The sequence below is a fragment of the Sinohyriopsis cumingii genome, chromosome 2 (genome assembly GCF_028554795.1).
Source record: "Sinohyriopsis cumingii isolate HCF-2022 chromosome 2, ASM2855479v2, whole genome shotgun sequence".
Lineage (NCBI taxonomy): Eukaryota > Metazoa > Mollusca > Bivalvia > Unionida > Unionidae > Sinohyriopsis > Sinohyriopsis cumingii.
The window spans coordinates 87,619,207-87,639,563 of record NC_142962.1 but is presented as its reverse complement, the minus strand read 5'-3'; the positions used below and the strand labels follow the sequence as shown (position 1 = coordinate 87,639,563).

General features: G+C 34.1%; 1 protein-coding gene across 2 annotated transcripts; it reads right to left on the bottom strand.

Moving 5' to 3' along the window:
• Positions 1-2,322: 2,322 nt before the first annotated feature.
• Positions 2,323-20,324, bottom strand: LOC149805327 (D-aminoacyl-tRNA deacylase 1-like). Of its 2 annotated transcripts, none has more exons than XM_089949242.1 (6): positions 20,211-20,324; positions 18,589-18,679; positions 17,213-17,315; positions 8,128-8,260; positions 4,121-4,206; positions 2,323-2,880 (listed from the first exon to the last, which is right to left on the bottom strand). In XM_089949242.1, the coding sequence occupies exons 1-6, from the start codon at positions 20,251-20,253 to the stop codon at positions 2,776-2,778; spliced, it is 561 nt and encodes a 186-aa protein (XP_089805368.1). In that variant the 5' UTR covers positions 20,254-20,324; the 3' UTR covers positions 2,323-2,775. The 2 variants fall into 2 exon arrangements, with proteins under 2 accessions (XP_089805368.1, XP_089805370.1); XM_089949244.1 differs by having other exon boundaries at positions 17,222-17,315.
• Positions 20,325-20,357: the final 33 nt, after the last annotated feature.

Below are 20,357 nucleotides of genomic sequence, written 5' to 3'. Positions count from 1 at the left end.
ACAACATACAGATTCATGTTCTGCTCAAGGCACTTCTCTTAGACTTGTCTCACTGCAAACTGTGCTGCGGTCTGGGCGAAAACCACACTGAGACTCGGGGAGGTTATTTTCTGACACTGCTGCAATAAGCCTTTTGAGAATGATGCAAGCAAGTATTTTCCCAGCTATGGATAGCAAGGAGATGCCTCTGTATTTACTGCAGTCTGCATGTGTGCCTTTATTCTTATAAAGGGTCACAAATGATGAGTTGCAGAGGTCATCTGACATCTCTTCCATCCAGATGTTGATTAGCACATCATGGAATGCCTCCAGAGTCTGTTCACCGAGAGCCTTGTACGTCTCCGCTGGGATACCATCCTTTCCAGGTGCCCTGCCATAGTTCATTTGTTTAATGGCTGTCCTCAACTCCTCTATCTTTGGCAGAACATCCAGTTGGTCATGCGTTGGATGTTGGGGTATTTGGTCAAGAACAGATTGGCTGACTGATGAGGGCAGGTTTAGGAGCTGACTAAAGTGTCCTTAATGCCAGCCTTGTCCTTTATTAGTGTACTACCAACTACAGCAAGCAAGGGGGCATAACCAGACTTTGAAGGGCTGAAGATTGACTTGATGGCATTGTAGAACTCTTTGGAGTTGTTAGTATCAGCATAGCATTGCACTTCATCAGCTTTCCCTTCCCACCAAAGGTCATGCATCTTGCAGATTTCTCTCTGAGCCTCAGCTTGATAGGATTTGAAGCAGTCTTTTTTCGGGATGGAGTTTGTGTCATTCTGCCAGTCTATGAATGCTTTGTTCTTTCTGGCAAGCAGATCTTCAATGGCACCATTGTTCTCGTCGAACCAGTCTTGATGGGTTTGCTTCTTGGAGCCCAGAGTTGCCATAGCTATTTCTCTTATCATGTCCCTGAGCTAGTTCCATTTCTTGGAGTCATTTCCACGTATAGGTCCGTTGGTAGACAGCTTGTCATCTAGGCTCTTCTGTAAATTGAGCTGGGTGGAAAGCTGCTGGAGTTGGACAATGCTGAATGATGTGCGCACAAGCTTAGGACACCTTGGGTGATGTGGGTCAATGTGCAGCTTTAGGGTAGTTCAGACAAGTCTGTGGTCTGTCCAGCACTCCACTCCTCGCATGACTCTGGTGATGAGGACATCCTGGCATCACGCTGGCAGACTATTACATAGTTGATTAAGTGCCATTGGCAAGATCTGGGATGCATCCAGGTGTTCTTGTGTTTGTTCGCCATTCTGAACATTGAATTTGTGATTAAGAGGTTAAATTCTGTGCAATTGCTGAGTAGGAGCAGGCCGTTATTGTTCATCTTGCCGACACCATGCTTTCCAAGCACACCTTCCATTGACCATAATCACAGCAAACACGGGCATTGATGTCCCCCAGTAGTATGATCTTCTTGTTAGCTGGAACTAAGCTAAGTATGGAGCTGAGGTCCATATAGAACTGCTCAATGGTTTCTGCAGGGCTTAAGAGGGTAGATGAGCTACTCCCAAAGGGGCATTACATCCTGCCCAGCAGAGGTACTATCCCTCCCAAAGCACCCCAAACACCACCAGTAAAACATCAGGAATACAACTATGAAATCAAACACTATGACAATATAGAAACTTAATTGTATGTATCCTGCCTCAGCAGAAATTATAGTTATACTAGTTTTATTTATCATGCACCAGACATGCATGTATTAATACGGATAGTGTAATGTGAGGGGACAATACTGCAGAATGTGTAGGGATGTACCAAAGTGCATAAGTGTGTGAGAAGATGGCAAAGTGATAATATATTTAAAGTTAGGAGATATGAGAACCAGAAAATTTTGAAATTTTAAGATGGAGTATACTTCCCTTCAAAGATGAAACCCCTCCAACTTGTGTTAAGGTAGAAAACTTCCAAACTGCTTATATGGATTTTGTGAGGCCTCTCTGTAGAGAGAGTGCTACTCAGCATGAACAGAAGTAGTAACTGGTGATTTCACAAGAATTGGTGCCAATCTTGGTATCAAGGGAAAATCTCCCTATATATCACCTAGGTGGGCAGATAGCTTTTAGCTATTTAGCTAAAGCGTTTTAACCAGGGAGGACTGAATTTGCAAAGTAGTAGAAAATCTCCTAAAGTATTATGATTGGGTAACATATTTGAAGAAATGTGTGTTTAAAAAGTGCAAACTATCACAGACATTTAATTTTCTTGAACTTAACTGCTGCCAAATTTATCTGATGTTTCCAAATTTCATTAGACTGCATAAGACTGTAGTGAGTATTAGTTATAAAAAATGAATATATGTGTTTGGGGTTACAAAGAAACAAACTGTTACTAATTTTGAATTTATTGCTATTGCATTTGAGTCATTTCATCAGTACAGAGCTTTCAAATTCATTAATATGTATGTATATAATAAATGATATTCAATTACCTCTGGTGTTCATCATCTTTCATAAATGTACCGAACATATATTTCTCATCACTCTAAAACAAAACTATTGTTGGTAATAAAATAAATGAGTGATTCTTTATCATGGAATATGCTGGGCGGAGAGGATACTTTGAAAATCAACCTCATTTGAAGTTCATTATTACTGTAAGTTCATCATCTAACTTATCCACAAAATCCGGAAAGTGGCACTAAGTGAATAATGAGGAATTTACAGTATAGTTATATATTATAATCTAGAATGAGTGCATCTTCTTCTCAAAAAGTTTGAGTACATCTGTATCACAGTCATTTCTGAAATCATAACATAACTGTCTGTTTTAATATCTGTATTATGCTGAAGCCCCTTCCATACTGGATGCAGTCTGTTCACTGGAACTTCCACTGTTGCTGTTGGCATTTTTATTACTATTTCTCCTTGTATTTGGTTTTTTATCCTACAAAGATAGAAATGATGCAAACATTACAATCTAAGGTACATGTGAAATGGAAAACTGTAAGGAATGAAATTGCGTTAATCATGCCTAGAATTTGCCATAAAAGGATCAATCACATAAACTATACATACCAGGCAGTATTGATTTAAAATATATTTGTTTTATGCTCAAATTTTGAACTAAGGATTCTTAAAGGGAAAGAATTAAAACTGCTACTCTCTATCATATGACAGATACTGAATTCATACATATGGAAAATATAAATAAAATTTCAGAACAACTAATGCTTGAGGAAATATTTTAGTTCAAACTTTTTAAAATATGGTGTATATTATATATGTTCTTCATCATAATGAAAAGTAAAAAAATGATGAAAGAGTATAGAGGATCTCTAAATGCTTCACTGCATCATGAGCTTGATTTGTGTTCACTGCAGTGTTATATATATACTACAGATAAGAATGCTGATTCAGTTAAAATATTTTCATAAATACATAACTGTAACAATACTAAACTCTGAGTTGTTTGTTTTTAATTCACCTAAGTGAGAGAAAAAAAAGATGATGCGGTAATTGGTGAAACTATCACTTAAAAAATGTCATGCTTTTAGAGAGCTGGAAATTAAATGCATCAGATCCTATTTTAGACTGAGCATCAGAAATGTCTGATGATTAAATAAATATTTATTGCTATGTTTAGCATGGAAGTAGTGCAATAATGAGTTAAAACTACACGGTATGCATAACCATTAAAAATGCAAACCGATTTTGTGACATCAAGGGTAATTTCTGATGGCAGCTGACAATGACAGTAATAATATAGTACTTTCAATTTATTTATATTCAAAAAAGTGAAACATATTATCTCTTTTGGAGTAGAGATTATATATAACAGGTCTACTACATGCTATATGTAATAAATAAAATGTTACATGGCCTTTCCCTTTAAATGGAATAAATCAACTAATGGCAATTAGCTAAGAAATTAATATTTGCCCATTATATTTGTATGCTGCATTGGTATTAGGACAAATATACAGCAATTTGCTTGTGTTAGCATTGTGGGCAAAAGCATTTTTTTTTCATATTTCAACACTATTACCCCCCCCCCCCCCATTAAATCACCATAATTGTTTAGGCAATAATATTGGTTTTGCATACAAATTTGCTTACAGTAACCAAAAAATACAGTTCCTCTGAAAGTAATTTTGATTACTAAGATTTCAATATACCAGGGTTACCTGTAAATGTGAAGGTGTTTCAAGTGGTATTGTGACTGGCCCATCATTCTGTATATGAACCTGCATCAAGGCACCAAATCTTCCATCTGAAAATTGTTAAAAACAATTTTTAAAATAGTGACATATCTTTAGTATTGCATTGGTATGATACTATGTACTTATGTCACATGATACAAAGGTATAAATACTAATATATATTTACTATATTAAAAGAAATAAACTGGAACATTAACTGTCTCATTAAGATAAAGTACAGATGATGAAAAACTGAATAAAACACATAGAACGAAAAATGTACCCAGAAAACATTGAAGCCACTGCCAATATGGTCAACTTGAAGAAACCTGGATTAAAAATGAAAATGGCCAAGTCAACCAGGGACAATAACTCAGTTTAATTTTGAATGAAGAAAAAAAAAAAGCAAATCAAAACAATAAGAGGTCTTATTAATATTAAGTCAATACCAGAATTGGTTAAATCTTCAAAACTGTTTCAGTAGGAAAAGATTTGTGAGGCTTGAGCAAAATTGCTCAAGGGGCTGTAACACTGTAAGATCTTGACCCCCCCCAAATCGTACAACAGCATTTTGTGATATTAAGCCTCGTCAGATTTGATTCCAATTTATGAAGTTCAAAAGTTATAGAGTAGAACAAAATTCATCAAGAATAAGAACAATGGATGTATATATACTACTGTGCCAAACTGCAAAAAATGTCTACCCATTCTGTTGAATGATAAAAGGATTGAACTGGCATCCCTGAGATGCTAAGTAAGAACGTGACCACTGGCAATCCATGCTCCAGGCAAGCAAGCAAAACAGTATATACAGCAATTTTTCTGGTAAATTATCACAAGTAGACAATGTCTGCTCATGCAGAGTCGCTACTACTTTGCTAAAATTGTGCAAAAAATGTCAACCCATACTGATGAATTTGATGAAGGATGTAAATAATTTGCCATGCAATTTACAAGTAGTATGATAATAAGATGATAACATAAATTACACTAAACACAATCCAAACAATGCCATACTAAACATCCAGCTGACACACAGGGGTCTTTGTTCCGTAGCCAAGTACGCATTAATACAAATATTAATGGGCAAGTAAAATCATGTCCAGAACTGTAATAGCAGAAAAAGAAAACCTTAGAAATTTGTGTAATCTCATTTTAAAAATTTTGGGAGAACAGAAATACATGGATTAATCCTACACACATTTAAACATTTTATGCCCATACTGACAGTGGTATATCAATGTTAGCATATTAAATATACCTGTGCTAAAATATGTCTAATAAGCAAGAAGCACTTCTGTGTCTATTTTATGTGGATTATTCATGAAAAAAAAGTTGTTTTAAGATTTGACTATGTTCATTCCTAATTGATACTGAATAGGCAGCATTTGTATAAAACAAAGATTTTTGTCCAATTTAGTCTATTCTGTTGAAGAATTTGTGGAAAACATTTCTGTTAAATTGTATCACTACCAACTAAGCAAGAATGCACTATCACTTCCAATGCAAATACATGTAGTACACAAGTGGAATGCATGCAAATACACTCTCTCATTGACTGCGGGCCCCCAGGAAAAACTACTGCATTTGCTGGCCTAAAAGACGATACTTTTTTTACAAGAAAATCTTAGCTTCATCTTATACTCTGATTCAACTTATATACGGATTATGTCATCCGAATCACTTTACCATATTTTTAGAGTACGAAAAATAATGTGCAAAAAATATTTCATTTTGGGGAAGAGATCAAGTATGAACACATATAGGATACTACAGTGAGTAAATTAAACAATTACATAATTGTCAGTATTATAAAAAAATTTTAAAACATAGTTCAGATGTAACTGCGCTAAAGCAGCATGCACCAGTAATGTACATTATTTGTAATATATGTTGTTTAAATTTAACAACATATATGTGTTAGAATTTACAAGTAGAAGATGAATAACCATGACAAAGACATATTCCATCATTTTTCTTCATGCACCTAATGATTAAATAATCCATATGCCCTACAGAGGGAGAGACAGACAGACAGACAGAGATGTATTCCTGATTGTAAATCTGTATTGTTCACTTACCTGATGACTGATTTTACTTGTGTACAAGTGCAGTACCATATTCCATTATCAATTAATACCACTAGTTAAGTGATTCCTTCTAATGTTTGTTTCCACTTCCATCATTAAACGAATCACATGGCTCTGTAGTGGTATTTACATGCTAATTAAATATGCTATGGCTTTATTCAGTCATTCCAAAATAAAACCTGTTTGACATCAAGATTCTGCAGACCAGATCAGATTAGCAAGGCTACCAATAGGGAAACGAGGCTATCCATGGGTATTATGAATATTGTACCATATAGTTAAAGGATATGCCAGGTGGTTACTATTGTAAATTTCTCAGCCAGTGACATTTTTGAACTTGCCGATGGAACCAACAACAATTTAAAGTACATCTAGCATGAGCAAAGATAAAAAACATTTGCTGTCTATGTACCGGAAGAGTACATACACTTTAAACACAATCATAATTGTTGGTAATGGAGAGGTTATGATACTTGCAAAGAAAATTAGAAGTGCAAAATGGTCATTCTTGGGATTTAACCTAATGGAGACTATATTGATATAACTATTGTGAATATTTAAACCCTGAAGGAGTATGGTATGTATTTTCCTAGTTTACATTTACTGTTTCATTTATTAATGTTATCTCTCTTTGACAAAAGCTTCAGCAACACGGGGGAAATAAGTACAATAAAAATAAAAAAAATATCGACAAAGAGCTGAACTTTCTCTCGCTCTCTTTCTCATATATCGAATCAAATTTGATTTTGATCAAAAGATGCAAAAAGAAAAATGCAATGGAATACATATGCATCCTTCTCTCAGCATATCTCCCCCCACCCACCCCAAAATGCATTTTAGTATTAATGATGCAATTTCCCCATCTGAAATAGTATACAATGATACTTTTAATAATTATGAAACCGAAAGTTATTATAATTTAATTCCACACAGCATCGCAAGTTTTATCATATCTGTAACTCAATACATTTTCGGTTCAGCATCATTACATGTAGCTAAAAGTACATAATACATTTAAAACACTTCTTGTGAAACAAATTAGGTACTTTTAGTTACATTTAATGATTCTGACTGAAAAGATTACCGAGTTCCAGGTAGGAAAAAATTTGCAATGCTGTGTGGAATGAAGTGAAAAACACAACCAGAGGTGTTGATCTGGCCTCGTCTTATACTCAGCATCGACTTATATAAGGATGCAGGATGGAAAATTTGCCAAATTTGCTGATTTGACTTGTACTCTGCATCGACTTACAGGCCGCCAAATACGGTACTCCATGCTTAAAATGCCTTGACAAGCATCCACTGCCAAACAGTACAATCCCTGGTCTGGGGACAATACTGCAATTAAATCACCAGTTCCTTTAATTCTTACAGCATATACCTGGGCAATTATGCTTTCCAGTCAATAACTGGGCTGCTGGAAATCATTGCCCACTCAGATCCATCAATTATAGAAGAAAATACATTTTGATAGCATGAGATATAAAAAAACACTCCAATCCATCAGTTAAAGAAGAAAGCATTAGATTTTGATAGTCAACATGAGATAATGTAAAAAAAAATCTTGGCAGCACAACAGCTTTTTTTTATACATGAAGTACTCAGTCCACAGTAACATTAACTCTCTGCGCCCCTGCCCAAACCTATTGTGAGGATCAAACTTTAAAAAATGTTTCACACAATTTGCAATAAGAACTTAATCATATTCCAAACTTTTTAAAATCTGTACTTAAAAATCCATTGGAGGAACCTGAAGATTGTTATGCACACACACTAAATTGACAGATGCATTATTACCATGTTTGTTCTGACACCTGCCCATGAAAGGCAGGATCATACAGTTCCATAATTCTGTCCCCTCTGTAAAGTATTAGGATACTGAATTATCATGAAAAAGTTCACCTTTAATCTTTTCTGGGGTATAGGCCTCTCTCATCTGTTGAAGGAAGTTTTCATAAAACTGTTCTGACAGTTCTGGACCCATTGCATCATGGAAGTCTGGCTTGTTTCCCTTAAGTATCATGTTCAGTGTGAACTGAAATAGAATGATTCATTAAAAACTAGAAAATAATGCCCACCACATCAAGCTAAATGGTAACAGGCAAAATAATAAAAAATAATGCAAACTTTCCAATACCCAAATACTCCTTTCATGAATCACTTTTCACAGAAGAAAAAAATAGTTTGAGTCATAGTTCAAGTGCGTACTATTCCAATAACACTGAAAAGATGTGTACTTCAACTTACAACAGGGTTTGATTTTCATATTTGAGAGTACTTGACCCACAAACAAGTGTAGCTTTGAAATACTCTTGTCAAGCTCAAAAATCTCTTGTACGATATCATTTGTTTTGAAAAAGAAAATATATCTCACCATTTGTTTCACAGAAACAGTCTAAAAGATTTTTGTTTACATAAGATCAATTTTGTTGCATATATCAGAGGTCATGCTACCAGGTAAAGTGGGTAACTAAGTCACCAAAAAATGTAATCATTTATCAGTGACCAAAATGACTGCCCATCATTAAACAAAAGTAAACTGAGTGGCAGTAGTTTATGGCTTTTGAAATGCCCCCTCCACCCAGCAGAGTAACTCGTGTGGTAAACACCAGGCAAGTATTGATATCAATTGTGCTGACAATATAAACTTCTGCACATTCACAGGCATGTGTTTTTTTTACAGCAGAATGACCATTAACCCTTACCCCCCAATACAATATCATTTGTTATCACTGCCTGATTTCTGTAATTTATCATCTAATGATGAAAACATACCAACTTGTGTTTGAAACTCTAAGGAATTATATGTAAACAACAATTGTTTAAGAATATAATCAATGAAGGCACTTTCTACATACATGTACGTTTACTGAAGATTTTATATGCTATGCTGGCAATATTTTCTATATATAATGAATAAAAGAATCTGTCAAGGGATAAGAATAACAGATATCTCTGTACCTAGGAAGTACCTCTTCATTAGACTGTTTGTTTTTGTAATTCAGTCATCCCATACACTAAAGAAATATACAATTTGTAGCAAGTACGAATATTATGTGATAGAAGAGTTAGCCATAAAAATAATTTGCTTTTTGATCAGAAACGTATGGGACAATGCTGTGTTGTGAAACTCAAAAGTCAAGGCTGTTTTCTTTGATCACTCTTTTTATTGTGAAATAAATTTGTATCCAATGTGCAGTATTATTACAAGTACACAGACAATTATTATAAGCATAAATTTGTAATCCTACTGACAGACTGTTGAACTAAGGTAGAGAGTGTGAGTGTTGTTGTAGGGTTTAACGCCATTTTTTTCAGCACAAGATAGGCTATACATGGCAGCCAGTATAACTGGTGGAGGAAGAGCCCTGGAAAACCCAGGGAAGAACCACTGACCCATGAGAAGCTACTGGAAGGCTTTCTCATGTACCAACATTTGCTGAGGCTGAGACTCGAACTCGTACAGACAGAGGTGAGATGGCAGTGATCCATAATGCTGAACACTTTAGACCACTAGGCCATCAGGGCCCTGAGAGTGTGAGTGATCATAGTAGGAAAATCACTGTTTCCAAAAATTGATGCTCCCACATAGCATGCATGGTGCCATATTTTTTTCTTTGCTATGGGCAGTTGGAAACAAGGACCTAGATCATTCATACACTGACTTTATTAATGCTTTAGTTCATCACTGATTAATAGCTATGATCATTTTTTATCAGCAACAAAACAATGAAGTTAAATGTCAGAGTTTTGTGGTTATTAAATAATTATTCCCATACTTAAAGTTTATGTCCCCTTGGCATCTACACCTTGAATTCTGGCCATATGACTTTGCATAAGCACATTAGAAACACTATATTTTAATGAATTCTCCTCGATTTGAATACTTAAATTATTTTATGGTAATTACAAAAAGGTACAACTGCCACTGTGTTATCTATATTTAATTTTTAATGTTTGTTGACTTATTTTGATGAATATCTGTTATGTATATCTGTATTTTGTACTTACCACTGTCCAAAAATCCAGTTAATGGTGTACATGACCAGTGACATTTATTTTTGTAAACAACATAATACAAAGCTAATATTTTTCTATAAGAATAGTTTAAATATTCAGAGCATTATCAATGAAAGTAAATATGTTATATGACTGCAGGATATTAGTGTTTTCACTTGTAAATTTGTTAACTTGTTGACAACTCTGAATGATTTAGGATGGAAACTGACCTACATCCTGGCTCTATTATTCTGTCTTAGCTTTTTATATACTGTTCTTTACTTGAAAAATTACTCATTCTTGCTTTCATATCTGAAGCGAAATCAGTATTATTATTTTTTCAGTTTTTAACTTGGATGGACTTATTTATTCAAATTATTATTCACTTAAATTACAAAGTGCTACATAACATTCTTGGACTAAGACATTAATTTGGAATTATAGTTAATTAAGACTTTGGATTTTATTACTGTGATACATCAAAAGACTGTTGACACTTCACTTCCATAGCTGCCAACCCTCCAGGCTCACAATTAGTGAAAATAGGAATACAAATTAGTGAATTTTGACATGAATTCGTGAAGTGATCTTAGAGTCTGGGAATATTTGCTGGAACAAATGTTTAGCATGGTCTCCAGCTGATAAAGGTAGATTGTGTTCTACAAGAAAACTCACAAACAATGCTTCAGCATTGGTAGCTTGCAGGTCTTCCGTCAGTGGCTTAAAACATTCCAGAGCTGAAATCTACTGCAAGTTCTTAATTTTCCCAACCTCTATGTGCTTTTTGTTACCTATGTGCTTAATCACATCATCTCTGCCACCATGCCATGTGGCACACTGCGTGCAAAAAGCATGATGTATAATTTTTGGTACATTCCAAACTAAACTTTACTTTTTGTTCAATATATTTCTTTTCCCTTGTTGGTGAAGACATTTTCAAGATGCGATGCCGAACAATAATTCAAATAAATGTTTGTGGCGCATGTGCGGAGCCAAATTCTGGTAAGGTCCCAGTTTCTCTCAAAAGTATTTCTAAAACTACTCATACATATAAATGAAAATACGATAAAATGCATGCTACCTGGCCAACTGTAGCAATCAGGTCTAGTTCCACTAATATCGCGACCAGCAGTACCAGAATGTTTTAGCAACTACTGATATCATGACTAGCGTAACGTGAAATCTGTTATTTTATTAAAGATTTAAAATAATTGAAAATTGGGGAATTCGTGATTTTTTTGCATGTGGCGTGAATCTGTGAAAAAGTTGTGAAATTCACGCCAAAATCGTGAGGGTTGGCAGCTATGCACTTCATTACATTGGCACATAAGCACATTCAAGACTACAAGAACATCAACACATTCAATATTGGAACATATCTGGAATGTCACTAGAATTCATACATTTGGGTTTTTGAATTAACTTTTAGGACTGTTTGAGATTTAATTCACAATACCACAGGTTTGTTTTCAATTTTCATTTTGTATTCTAGGCAAATAAATTACAGTGGAACCCCCCGCTATAATGCGATAATTGGGGTCCAAACAATTGGATCATGTTAATATCAGGGTCATGTTAATGTGGGGTTTTACAGTATTTTACTTTTTTCAGAGAAAAACTCATTGGCACATGTACGTGTATTTATGTCTAATGTGTATGATTACTAGGGTATCAACACTGTTTACTATCATGCCATTGTGGCATGTACTTCATCTATAATACATGTAATTCCATTGAAAAATTGCACATATTTACAATATTTAATAATTTTTTCCCCAGATCATTGTGTCTGAATTCAACGTCTAATATACAGAATGAACAGAGTATCAACACCGTTTACTTGCCGTCTGATATCGTACCATTGGGGCTAGCAATTAATCCATAATATATGTAATTCCATTGCCAAAATTGCATACATATTTAAACTATTCAATAATTTTGTCACACATCATTATGTGTCTGATATGAAACATTAACAGCGAAATTAGGTTAAGAACGTGTACAGTTCATTACGTTCCAGGGTCTATGAACAGTGTCTGTACAAATTTGATACTGCTAAAATTTTCTCATATGTGTTTCCGTGTACGTTTATCCATTGCAAATATCCAATAATTAATGCTTGTATGCCTATTTGTTTGAACGACTACAGCAAGAATAATTAACAATCAACGCGTTTTCAGCGTGCATATAACTTTTACTTCAGATTTTGTGAATACTGAAGAAAAAAAACATCTGAAAAATACTATAATAATCACTGCGCAAAGTGCAGACAATGACTTGCATTTGTGAACTTGCTTTTCCATAACGGTAAAATATTTTTATAAAAAATAGGAAATTAATAACGAGTTCATAAACAAACACCATACCACTGTAAAACCTGAGAACTAAGTGCAGTAGGCCTGCAATGGTCACGAGTCGCGTTTATAATTTTTTTAAAGCTGAATGCATGTACAATTTCATACCCTTTCAATTTCCAGCTAATAAAGATATTATTTACTAGTCAACTGATTGCATCTAATAACACCGCCAAGCCCAGCAAAATATCTTGGCGGCTTTCCTTCTTTTTTTTTAAATGTTTATTAAATTGTGAGAATCTTGTATCAACCACCGCATTGTCTGCTGCTTGGTTGTGGATGCAGTTAAAGAAGAAACACATCTTGGCTATTGTTTGAGCAACAATTGTATACAGAATTAATTGAAGACAATCACAAAGACGACTTACTGGCTTTACTCATGGTTCAGTAATAAGTAACATTTCCAATAATGTTTATTTTGGCATAACACTTCAAGAACCTGGTGAAATTGTTAAATTTCAGAAGCCAAGCCTTGATCATATTAGATTCGAATTTGTACGTGAACTCTTCCCCAAAATGATAATAAACATTTTACACACTATTTCACGTACTTGAAAAAAAAGTACTTTTCTGGGTACAAGAAAAATACACGTACATGTATTTAAAATTTCAGAAGCCACACCACGATTGTATTAATTTTCGAATTCATACACGATCTCTTCCCCAAAATGATAATAAATTTATTTTGCGCAAAGTGCTGAGAACAATTGCGTTTGTGAACTTGCTTTTCTGTAACGATAAAATATCTTTATACAAAATAGGAAATTAATAACGAGTTCATAAGAAAACCCCATACACAGGTAAAACCCGAGAACTAAGTGCAGTAGGCCTGCAATGGTCACAAGTAACTTTTATAAAAAATTTACAGTTGAACGCATGTACAATTTTATACAATTTCAATTTCCAGCTAATAAAGCGGACATTATTTACTGGTCAACTGATTGTATCTAATAACACCGCCAAGCCCAGCAAACATCTTGGCGGCTTTTGTTTCCTGATGTTTATTAAACTGTGAGAATCTTTTATCAACCACCGCATTGTCTGCTGATTGGTTGTGGATGCAGTTAAAGAAGAAACACATGTTAGCTATTGTTTGAGCAATGATTGTATACAGAATTAATTGAAGACAATCACAAAGATGACTTAGTGACTTTACTCATGGACTAGTAATAAGTAACAGTTCCAATAATGTTTATTTTGGCGTAACATTTCAAGAACCTGGAGATCTTGTTAAATTTCAGAAGCTACTCCACAATCGTATTTTATTAAAATTCATAGGCATACTATACCCCTAAATGATAATAAACATTTTACATACTATTTCTCAAACTTTAAGAAAAATGTTCTTTCCCAGTACAAGAAAAATAAACATACATGTATTTAAAATTTCAGGAACCATGCCACGATCATATTAAATTCGAATTCATACGTGATCTCCTCCCCATAATGATAATAAATTTTTATACACTATTTCGTGTACTTTGAACAAAATATATAGTTTCATGTGCGAATGAATATATGAAATTTTGTGAGCCATGCCACAACTGCGTTACAGCGGGGTTGCACTGCATCTGTTGAATTTTACAAAGCTTGTTGGTTTTTGCTCTTTTATGTTACTTAGTTTAAGACCATAAGTCAAAACAACTTGAACAAACAATTTAATGTTAACACTTTTCAAAATTTCACCAAGCATTTCACATTTAATTTTGAATTAACTCCCAAACATGTGTTATCGAAAAGTTAAGGCTACTTATCCAAAACAACAGTGATGACTGTGGTATGAATAGTCTGAAAAATCAACACTTCCATACGTCTGTTGATAAAATATCAACACAGGCTTGGGGGTGTGTGTACATTTAGCCTGAATGGATGAACACTGGTGTGAAGACATTTGTGCATGTGCTCTCATGTACATGTTATAGTGGTTGTTACAGACTAGTTTAGAAATGATTTCAAGTGCCATATTGTGTTAAGTTTTATAAACTAATACATGTATATACACATACTGTTTAAGTGATATCTGATTAAGTATTTGCACCTGTTTGTAATTATAATACTTTAATCCATGTACTCCAGTCAGTTAAAATTAATTACAATGTGTAGTTTGTTTTGCTTTTTTGAAGGCACATGGCCAAAATACAATGCATAATATCTCTCCATCCAAACATACATATTGCATTTCTTGCCTTGCTCCTACACACCATGTTCATGCCTCACTGCTACCTACCGTGTCCAAAAGAAGTCACTTCTCCCTAAAATTCAAGTCAAGCTTGAGCCCTGATATATATATATATATATATATATATATATATATATATATATATATATATATATATATATATACACACACACATATACATACATACAGTGTGACCCCGCTATAGCACGCTCTGTTATAACACAAATTCAGATATAACACGGTCGTGGTGTGGCTCCCGAAATTTCATGTATATGTAGTTTTCTTGTACGCACAAAAACAAAAGAAAAATTCTTTCTTAAAAGTACGAGATAAAAAATGTAAAAAGTTTATTACCATTCTGGGGAAGAGACTGCGTATGAATAATAAAATAAGATCATGGCGTAGCTCATTAAATTTTATATGTATTTTTCTCGTACAGGAAAAAGTTTTTTCTTCTAAAAAGTATGAAAAATAACGCATAAAAAGTTTATTCTGGGATCATGAAGGTCTTTGCCAATGTCGCAAACTTGCATTGTTTTTCCCTTTTTGGCAGCAAAATATACCATGTGGTGATTTTTTTTCTTGGTGACATTGTTGGCTGTTTTAACTTTTATATACAACCATTGGTTTGGAGTGCAGAAATTCAGAGGCCCCATGAAAGGAAGCCGCAAAATGGATATAAAATGCACTGGAATTTATATATTGTTACATAAACAATTCCTTTGTCCATATTGACTAACCATCTAAACAGTGCACTGTTATATCATAATCTGCTTATCTTGACATCTAGCATGAGTTCTGTATGTTGTAAATTATCCAATTTTTTGTTGTTGACATTTCTGTATATGGATGGTAAGTAAAATTCCTTTTCTTTTCACTCACAATTAAATCCTTCAGAACACTCACGTTTTCTGTAATAATCCCTGTCATTAGAACACCTGCATCTCTATCGTCTGCTGACCCTTTGTTAATTTTCAGATGCATCCATGGAAGGCAGCATCACGCTGCTACCACAAATGTAAAAATAAATTTACAAAAATAAAAAATAAAAACTACATCTTACTTATTGGTTTATTCAATAGGCACAGAGGGACAGTACCTAGAATAGTCCAAATGACGGCCAATTATTTTTAAAAAATGTATCAAGATAAAATTGTTTGCTGAAATTTCAAAGGAAACAGGATACATTTGAAGCACCGATTGTTATGATAACGTATGTAGCAAATGGAAAACAAATCAGTCTCAATCATGCAATACAATTATTTGATGTTGCCGCCACACTAAGAAATGGGCATTTGTTTGGTTCTCCAAAGCTGTCCTTTAGCGGTGACTTCAATAACGCATGCACCCTTCATCAAAGAAAGCCAACTTCAATCTTTCAATAAAAACATGATCTTTTCATCAAATAAAAGTGATGGAATCTGATGGATTTTTGTATTTTCCAATGTGACTGGAACACGTTAACTGTGCCATGAAGGTTTTTTTTTTTGGAGGGAAAATGTTTATGCCTACGAATGCTACCAACGGCATCTTAAAACGCAAACTAACTTCTACCTACTTGGTACATACTGAAAAGTAAATGTGCTTCGTCATTCGTTACGTGATTGTGCTATGTTTTTCCACTGAATTCAGACCAATATGACCCATGACAAAATTACTGAATATTTTAAAGCTGTGTGTGTACATATTTTCGATGGAATCACTTGTATTGTGGATTCAATATATATGATGAGGTTTGCGGGTGAGTACACGGTGTTGATACTTTATTCATGCTATACACTAGATGTATATATAAACAGTATTCATGTATATGTACCAATTTGTGGTTCTCTAAATAAAGTAAACTATTATATTATGTCTTCTCTGTTTTCACTAAACGTGTATTTCTCATTTAATATTCATCAATTTAAAGATGGTAACTGTGCCGATGAAGCACGTATTTTACTGCCCGCATTTATTACCTACGCACCTCCTTCGCAATTTTTTTTGGTACATGCATCATTTTCATTAGCTAACAGACCTGGTTGCTTATAACACAGTTCGGTCTATAATGCGGTCGGGTTCTATGGCTCCCAACTACCGTGTTATAGCGGGGTCACACTGTGTGTGTGTGTGTGTATATATATATATATATATATATATATATATATATATATATATATATATGTGTGTGTGTGTGTGTGTGTGTTCTTTGTGTATTCTTTCCCTGATATGCATGTAAAAGGTTTATGTTGAGTACAGGCAATAATTATTAAAACTAACAAATTTAATGACACTAACATAATGTGATGTACAATATGTAAAGACAATCCAGAGAGTGCAGTGAAGTTGGTATTTAATTTCAATTGGTACCTCTTATAAGAGAAATGACTAACTTGTTTTTGGAATGTATGTGTACGATGGGTCCTTTACATTGTCGTTCATTGCTGATTTGTCTGTGAAATTTTATTCAAACCTGGCTCACACACAGGACTTCATATTGTTTGTCCATGACACTTTTGCTCCACCTCTTGCCATCATCATCATCAAATATTCTGAGATTCAAAATCTTCCGTACCCTGAACAAAATAGCATACTGTATGAACTCAACTAATGAAAGATTTTCTAAATAATTTGTCTACGTATAACCTTTATCACTGGCAATGACAAAACAAATAAATATAAGCTATCAAATTGTAAAATTCTAGAGATCAAATAGTACTGAGATATCAAACACATCAACTTAATTACTTATCTGCTTTTATCGAATTAAAAGATCTGTCAGTTCATATAAGCAAAAATAAACTACAAAATATCTTATATGAACCTTAGACCTACCGTATTTACATGTACTTGCACATAAGTTGAGTTCAACTGCACACAATACAGAAAAGTAGCAAACTGGAGAGACTCAGCTCTGGTAGCACATTATCTGTAATCTGCAGTTGGAATAAACTTATGAGGGACAATATACAGTAAGTGATAAATTCTTTTATGTCAACAAGAAGCATTTAAATTGTAATTAAATATGTAATCAGACTGATTCTACATTAATTACTTAGGATTTTTTTATAATCTATTGGAAAATTAAACACAATGAGAATTTGTATTGCTATGTGCAGCCCCACATGATTTTAATATATTTAATCAGAATTACTGACATGATTTAGGCGATATATTCAATGGTCAATGATACTTGTTTCTCTGTGGATTTCTTTCTTTTATTTTTATATAAAAATGACATTTAGTATAACTCGTACAACTTATAAGAGAAATGACTAACTTTTTATATAAAAATAATACTCTTCCTAATGCAACACTGAAAGTAAAAAACAGCAAACCAAACATTTGGGGTCTGACAATCAAGGGCTATTACTCAGACAAACTGTACAAAAGGCTGACAATTGAACTCAGACAAGGTCTTCATGAAAAGCAAGCTGCATACTAAGTTTGGTTCAAATCCAGTATTAATTAAGGGAACTGTTGTGTGTACACAAAAGTGGGTAGGTCTAAAAAATTCAGGGGCTATAACTCTGCTAAATGATGTGGAATGTTACTGCATGGAAACAAAAGTGGGTGGGTCTGACTATCAGGAACTATAACTTTGCTAAAAGATGATGCAGAATGCTTACAACTGAATCTGAATTCAGTCAAGGTTTCATCAATATATAGCTGGTTCAAATCCATTAAAGGGGTGATTGCGCAGAAAATAAAGCAAGATAGATGAAAAGACCGATGGCTGGACATACAAGTCAAATTTAATGTCCTACCTTTTCAACTAAGAATGGGAAAACAATAAAAATTGGAATATTCTTGGGAAAAAGACTTATCAAATGCATGTTAATAACCTACATGTATTCTGTCTCTGCTGGTGAGTCTTTTCTGGAAATTCCCACCAGGACACACAGGCCTTTTCCTATATAGCTAATCAGCTCATCACCCACTGGAACAGGAGATATAGAAATTACATCATAAAAGACTGTTTTGCCTGGACATAAAAAGGAAATTTCAGATAATACTTGATGCATACTCAAAGATTTTAGAATACAATGTCACTGTGTTTTTTAAGGTAAAGATCCAAGAACCTCCAGGAATGTGTTCTTGACCTTTGGATGAAAATTTCAAAACATGGTGCCACAAAGTAAACTGTTAAATTAGTAAATCATTGGAAACAAAGGTGGTAGTAAATGGGACTATTACTGTACTATATAACATAGTAGTATTATGGGTTGTTTTCACTGACGTTACGATTGCGTACGCAAATACGCACAATGCAACGTGCGCACGTTGCCATGCCATTTTGAGTGCCTAACAAACCTTAGTCAACATTAGTCATCACATATATTCAAGATAATAATCTGATTTCATTGTCGACAAAGATATTTACTTAATTGAAATGATACATAGACTGTGTTTGAAATTAAGTGCCCCATAAGCACGAAAAAATAAAAATAAATCTGGAAGTTCCTTGGCTTATATTGACAGACAGAATAGTGAAGTTGAACCGTAATCATGCATATTGCTATCAAATAGAAAGCAGTCATATTTTTTACAGACAGAATTGGCATTTTTTTAAAAAATATTTTGTAGGATGTCCCTAAGTGTGTCATGTTGAAAGAGTATTTCCAGACAATGATCTTTGAGATACAATATCAGTTACGGAATTACAATTTCATAACATGTATATTGTGCAAAAACTTTTATGTACAAATACTAAAAAGAAGTGCTTGTGCCAAGGACCGCTGACAAACCAGTATTAATTAGTATGGTTAAATATTGTATTTGTAGTGGAAATGATGGACGCAGGATGATCTTGGGTGAAATCGATAACCATTCAAAGAAGTTTCATCTTCAGTACATTAAAACGAAACATGTGCCTAATAGAAAATGACTTTGTGCCTAATGTCAAAACCGACTTTTTAAAAAATGCTTTTAGGATATGAAATTATATATTAACGATTGGCTTCTTAACTTGAACGAAAACCAAATGATTGATTACAGCCCATGAAAACTGAAAATCACTACATGTTTCTACCTGTTTGTGTATCCATTTGTTTATGTGTCTGTTTATTGATGGATGTATTTATTTTCTGAAAGAAAAACAAAGATGGGTGAAATTTCGATATTTTACTATTAGTAAAAAAGGGGCAAAGTCACTCATTCGGTCTAGGGCGGTTGACATACACAACAGACTGTGATGTATTATTAAATCCTTAGGCAAAAAAGAGACGTGCCTTCATAATTATGTAGGAAGAACTATGTTGTTAGTTGCCGGTTTGCTTGGCTAGGGAATGAAAATGGTGGATTAGGGAGCACTCGCGTTTAGTGACGTCACGTGAAAACAACGGATTAGGTAAAATTATTGTGATCCGCATCCATCTACTGTACCATGTATGCAAATAATGAAAATCCTTTCAGCAATCTGAATTTCTAAATCATTTTCATTTTGCTTTCATTTTGAAATTTTAGTTTACCCGTTACGCTTGCTTTTGTGACCCGCTGAATTATTGCTTTCATTTTTGCTCTGTCTCCCTTCTTGGGCTTTATTTAGCCTAGGCGATCTATGTTGTTACTCGCGTCAACGCGTTGTAGACGGAACAGGAAGCTCGCCTTGAACACTA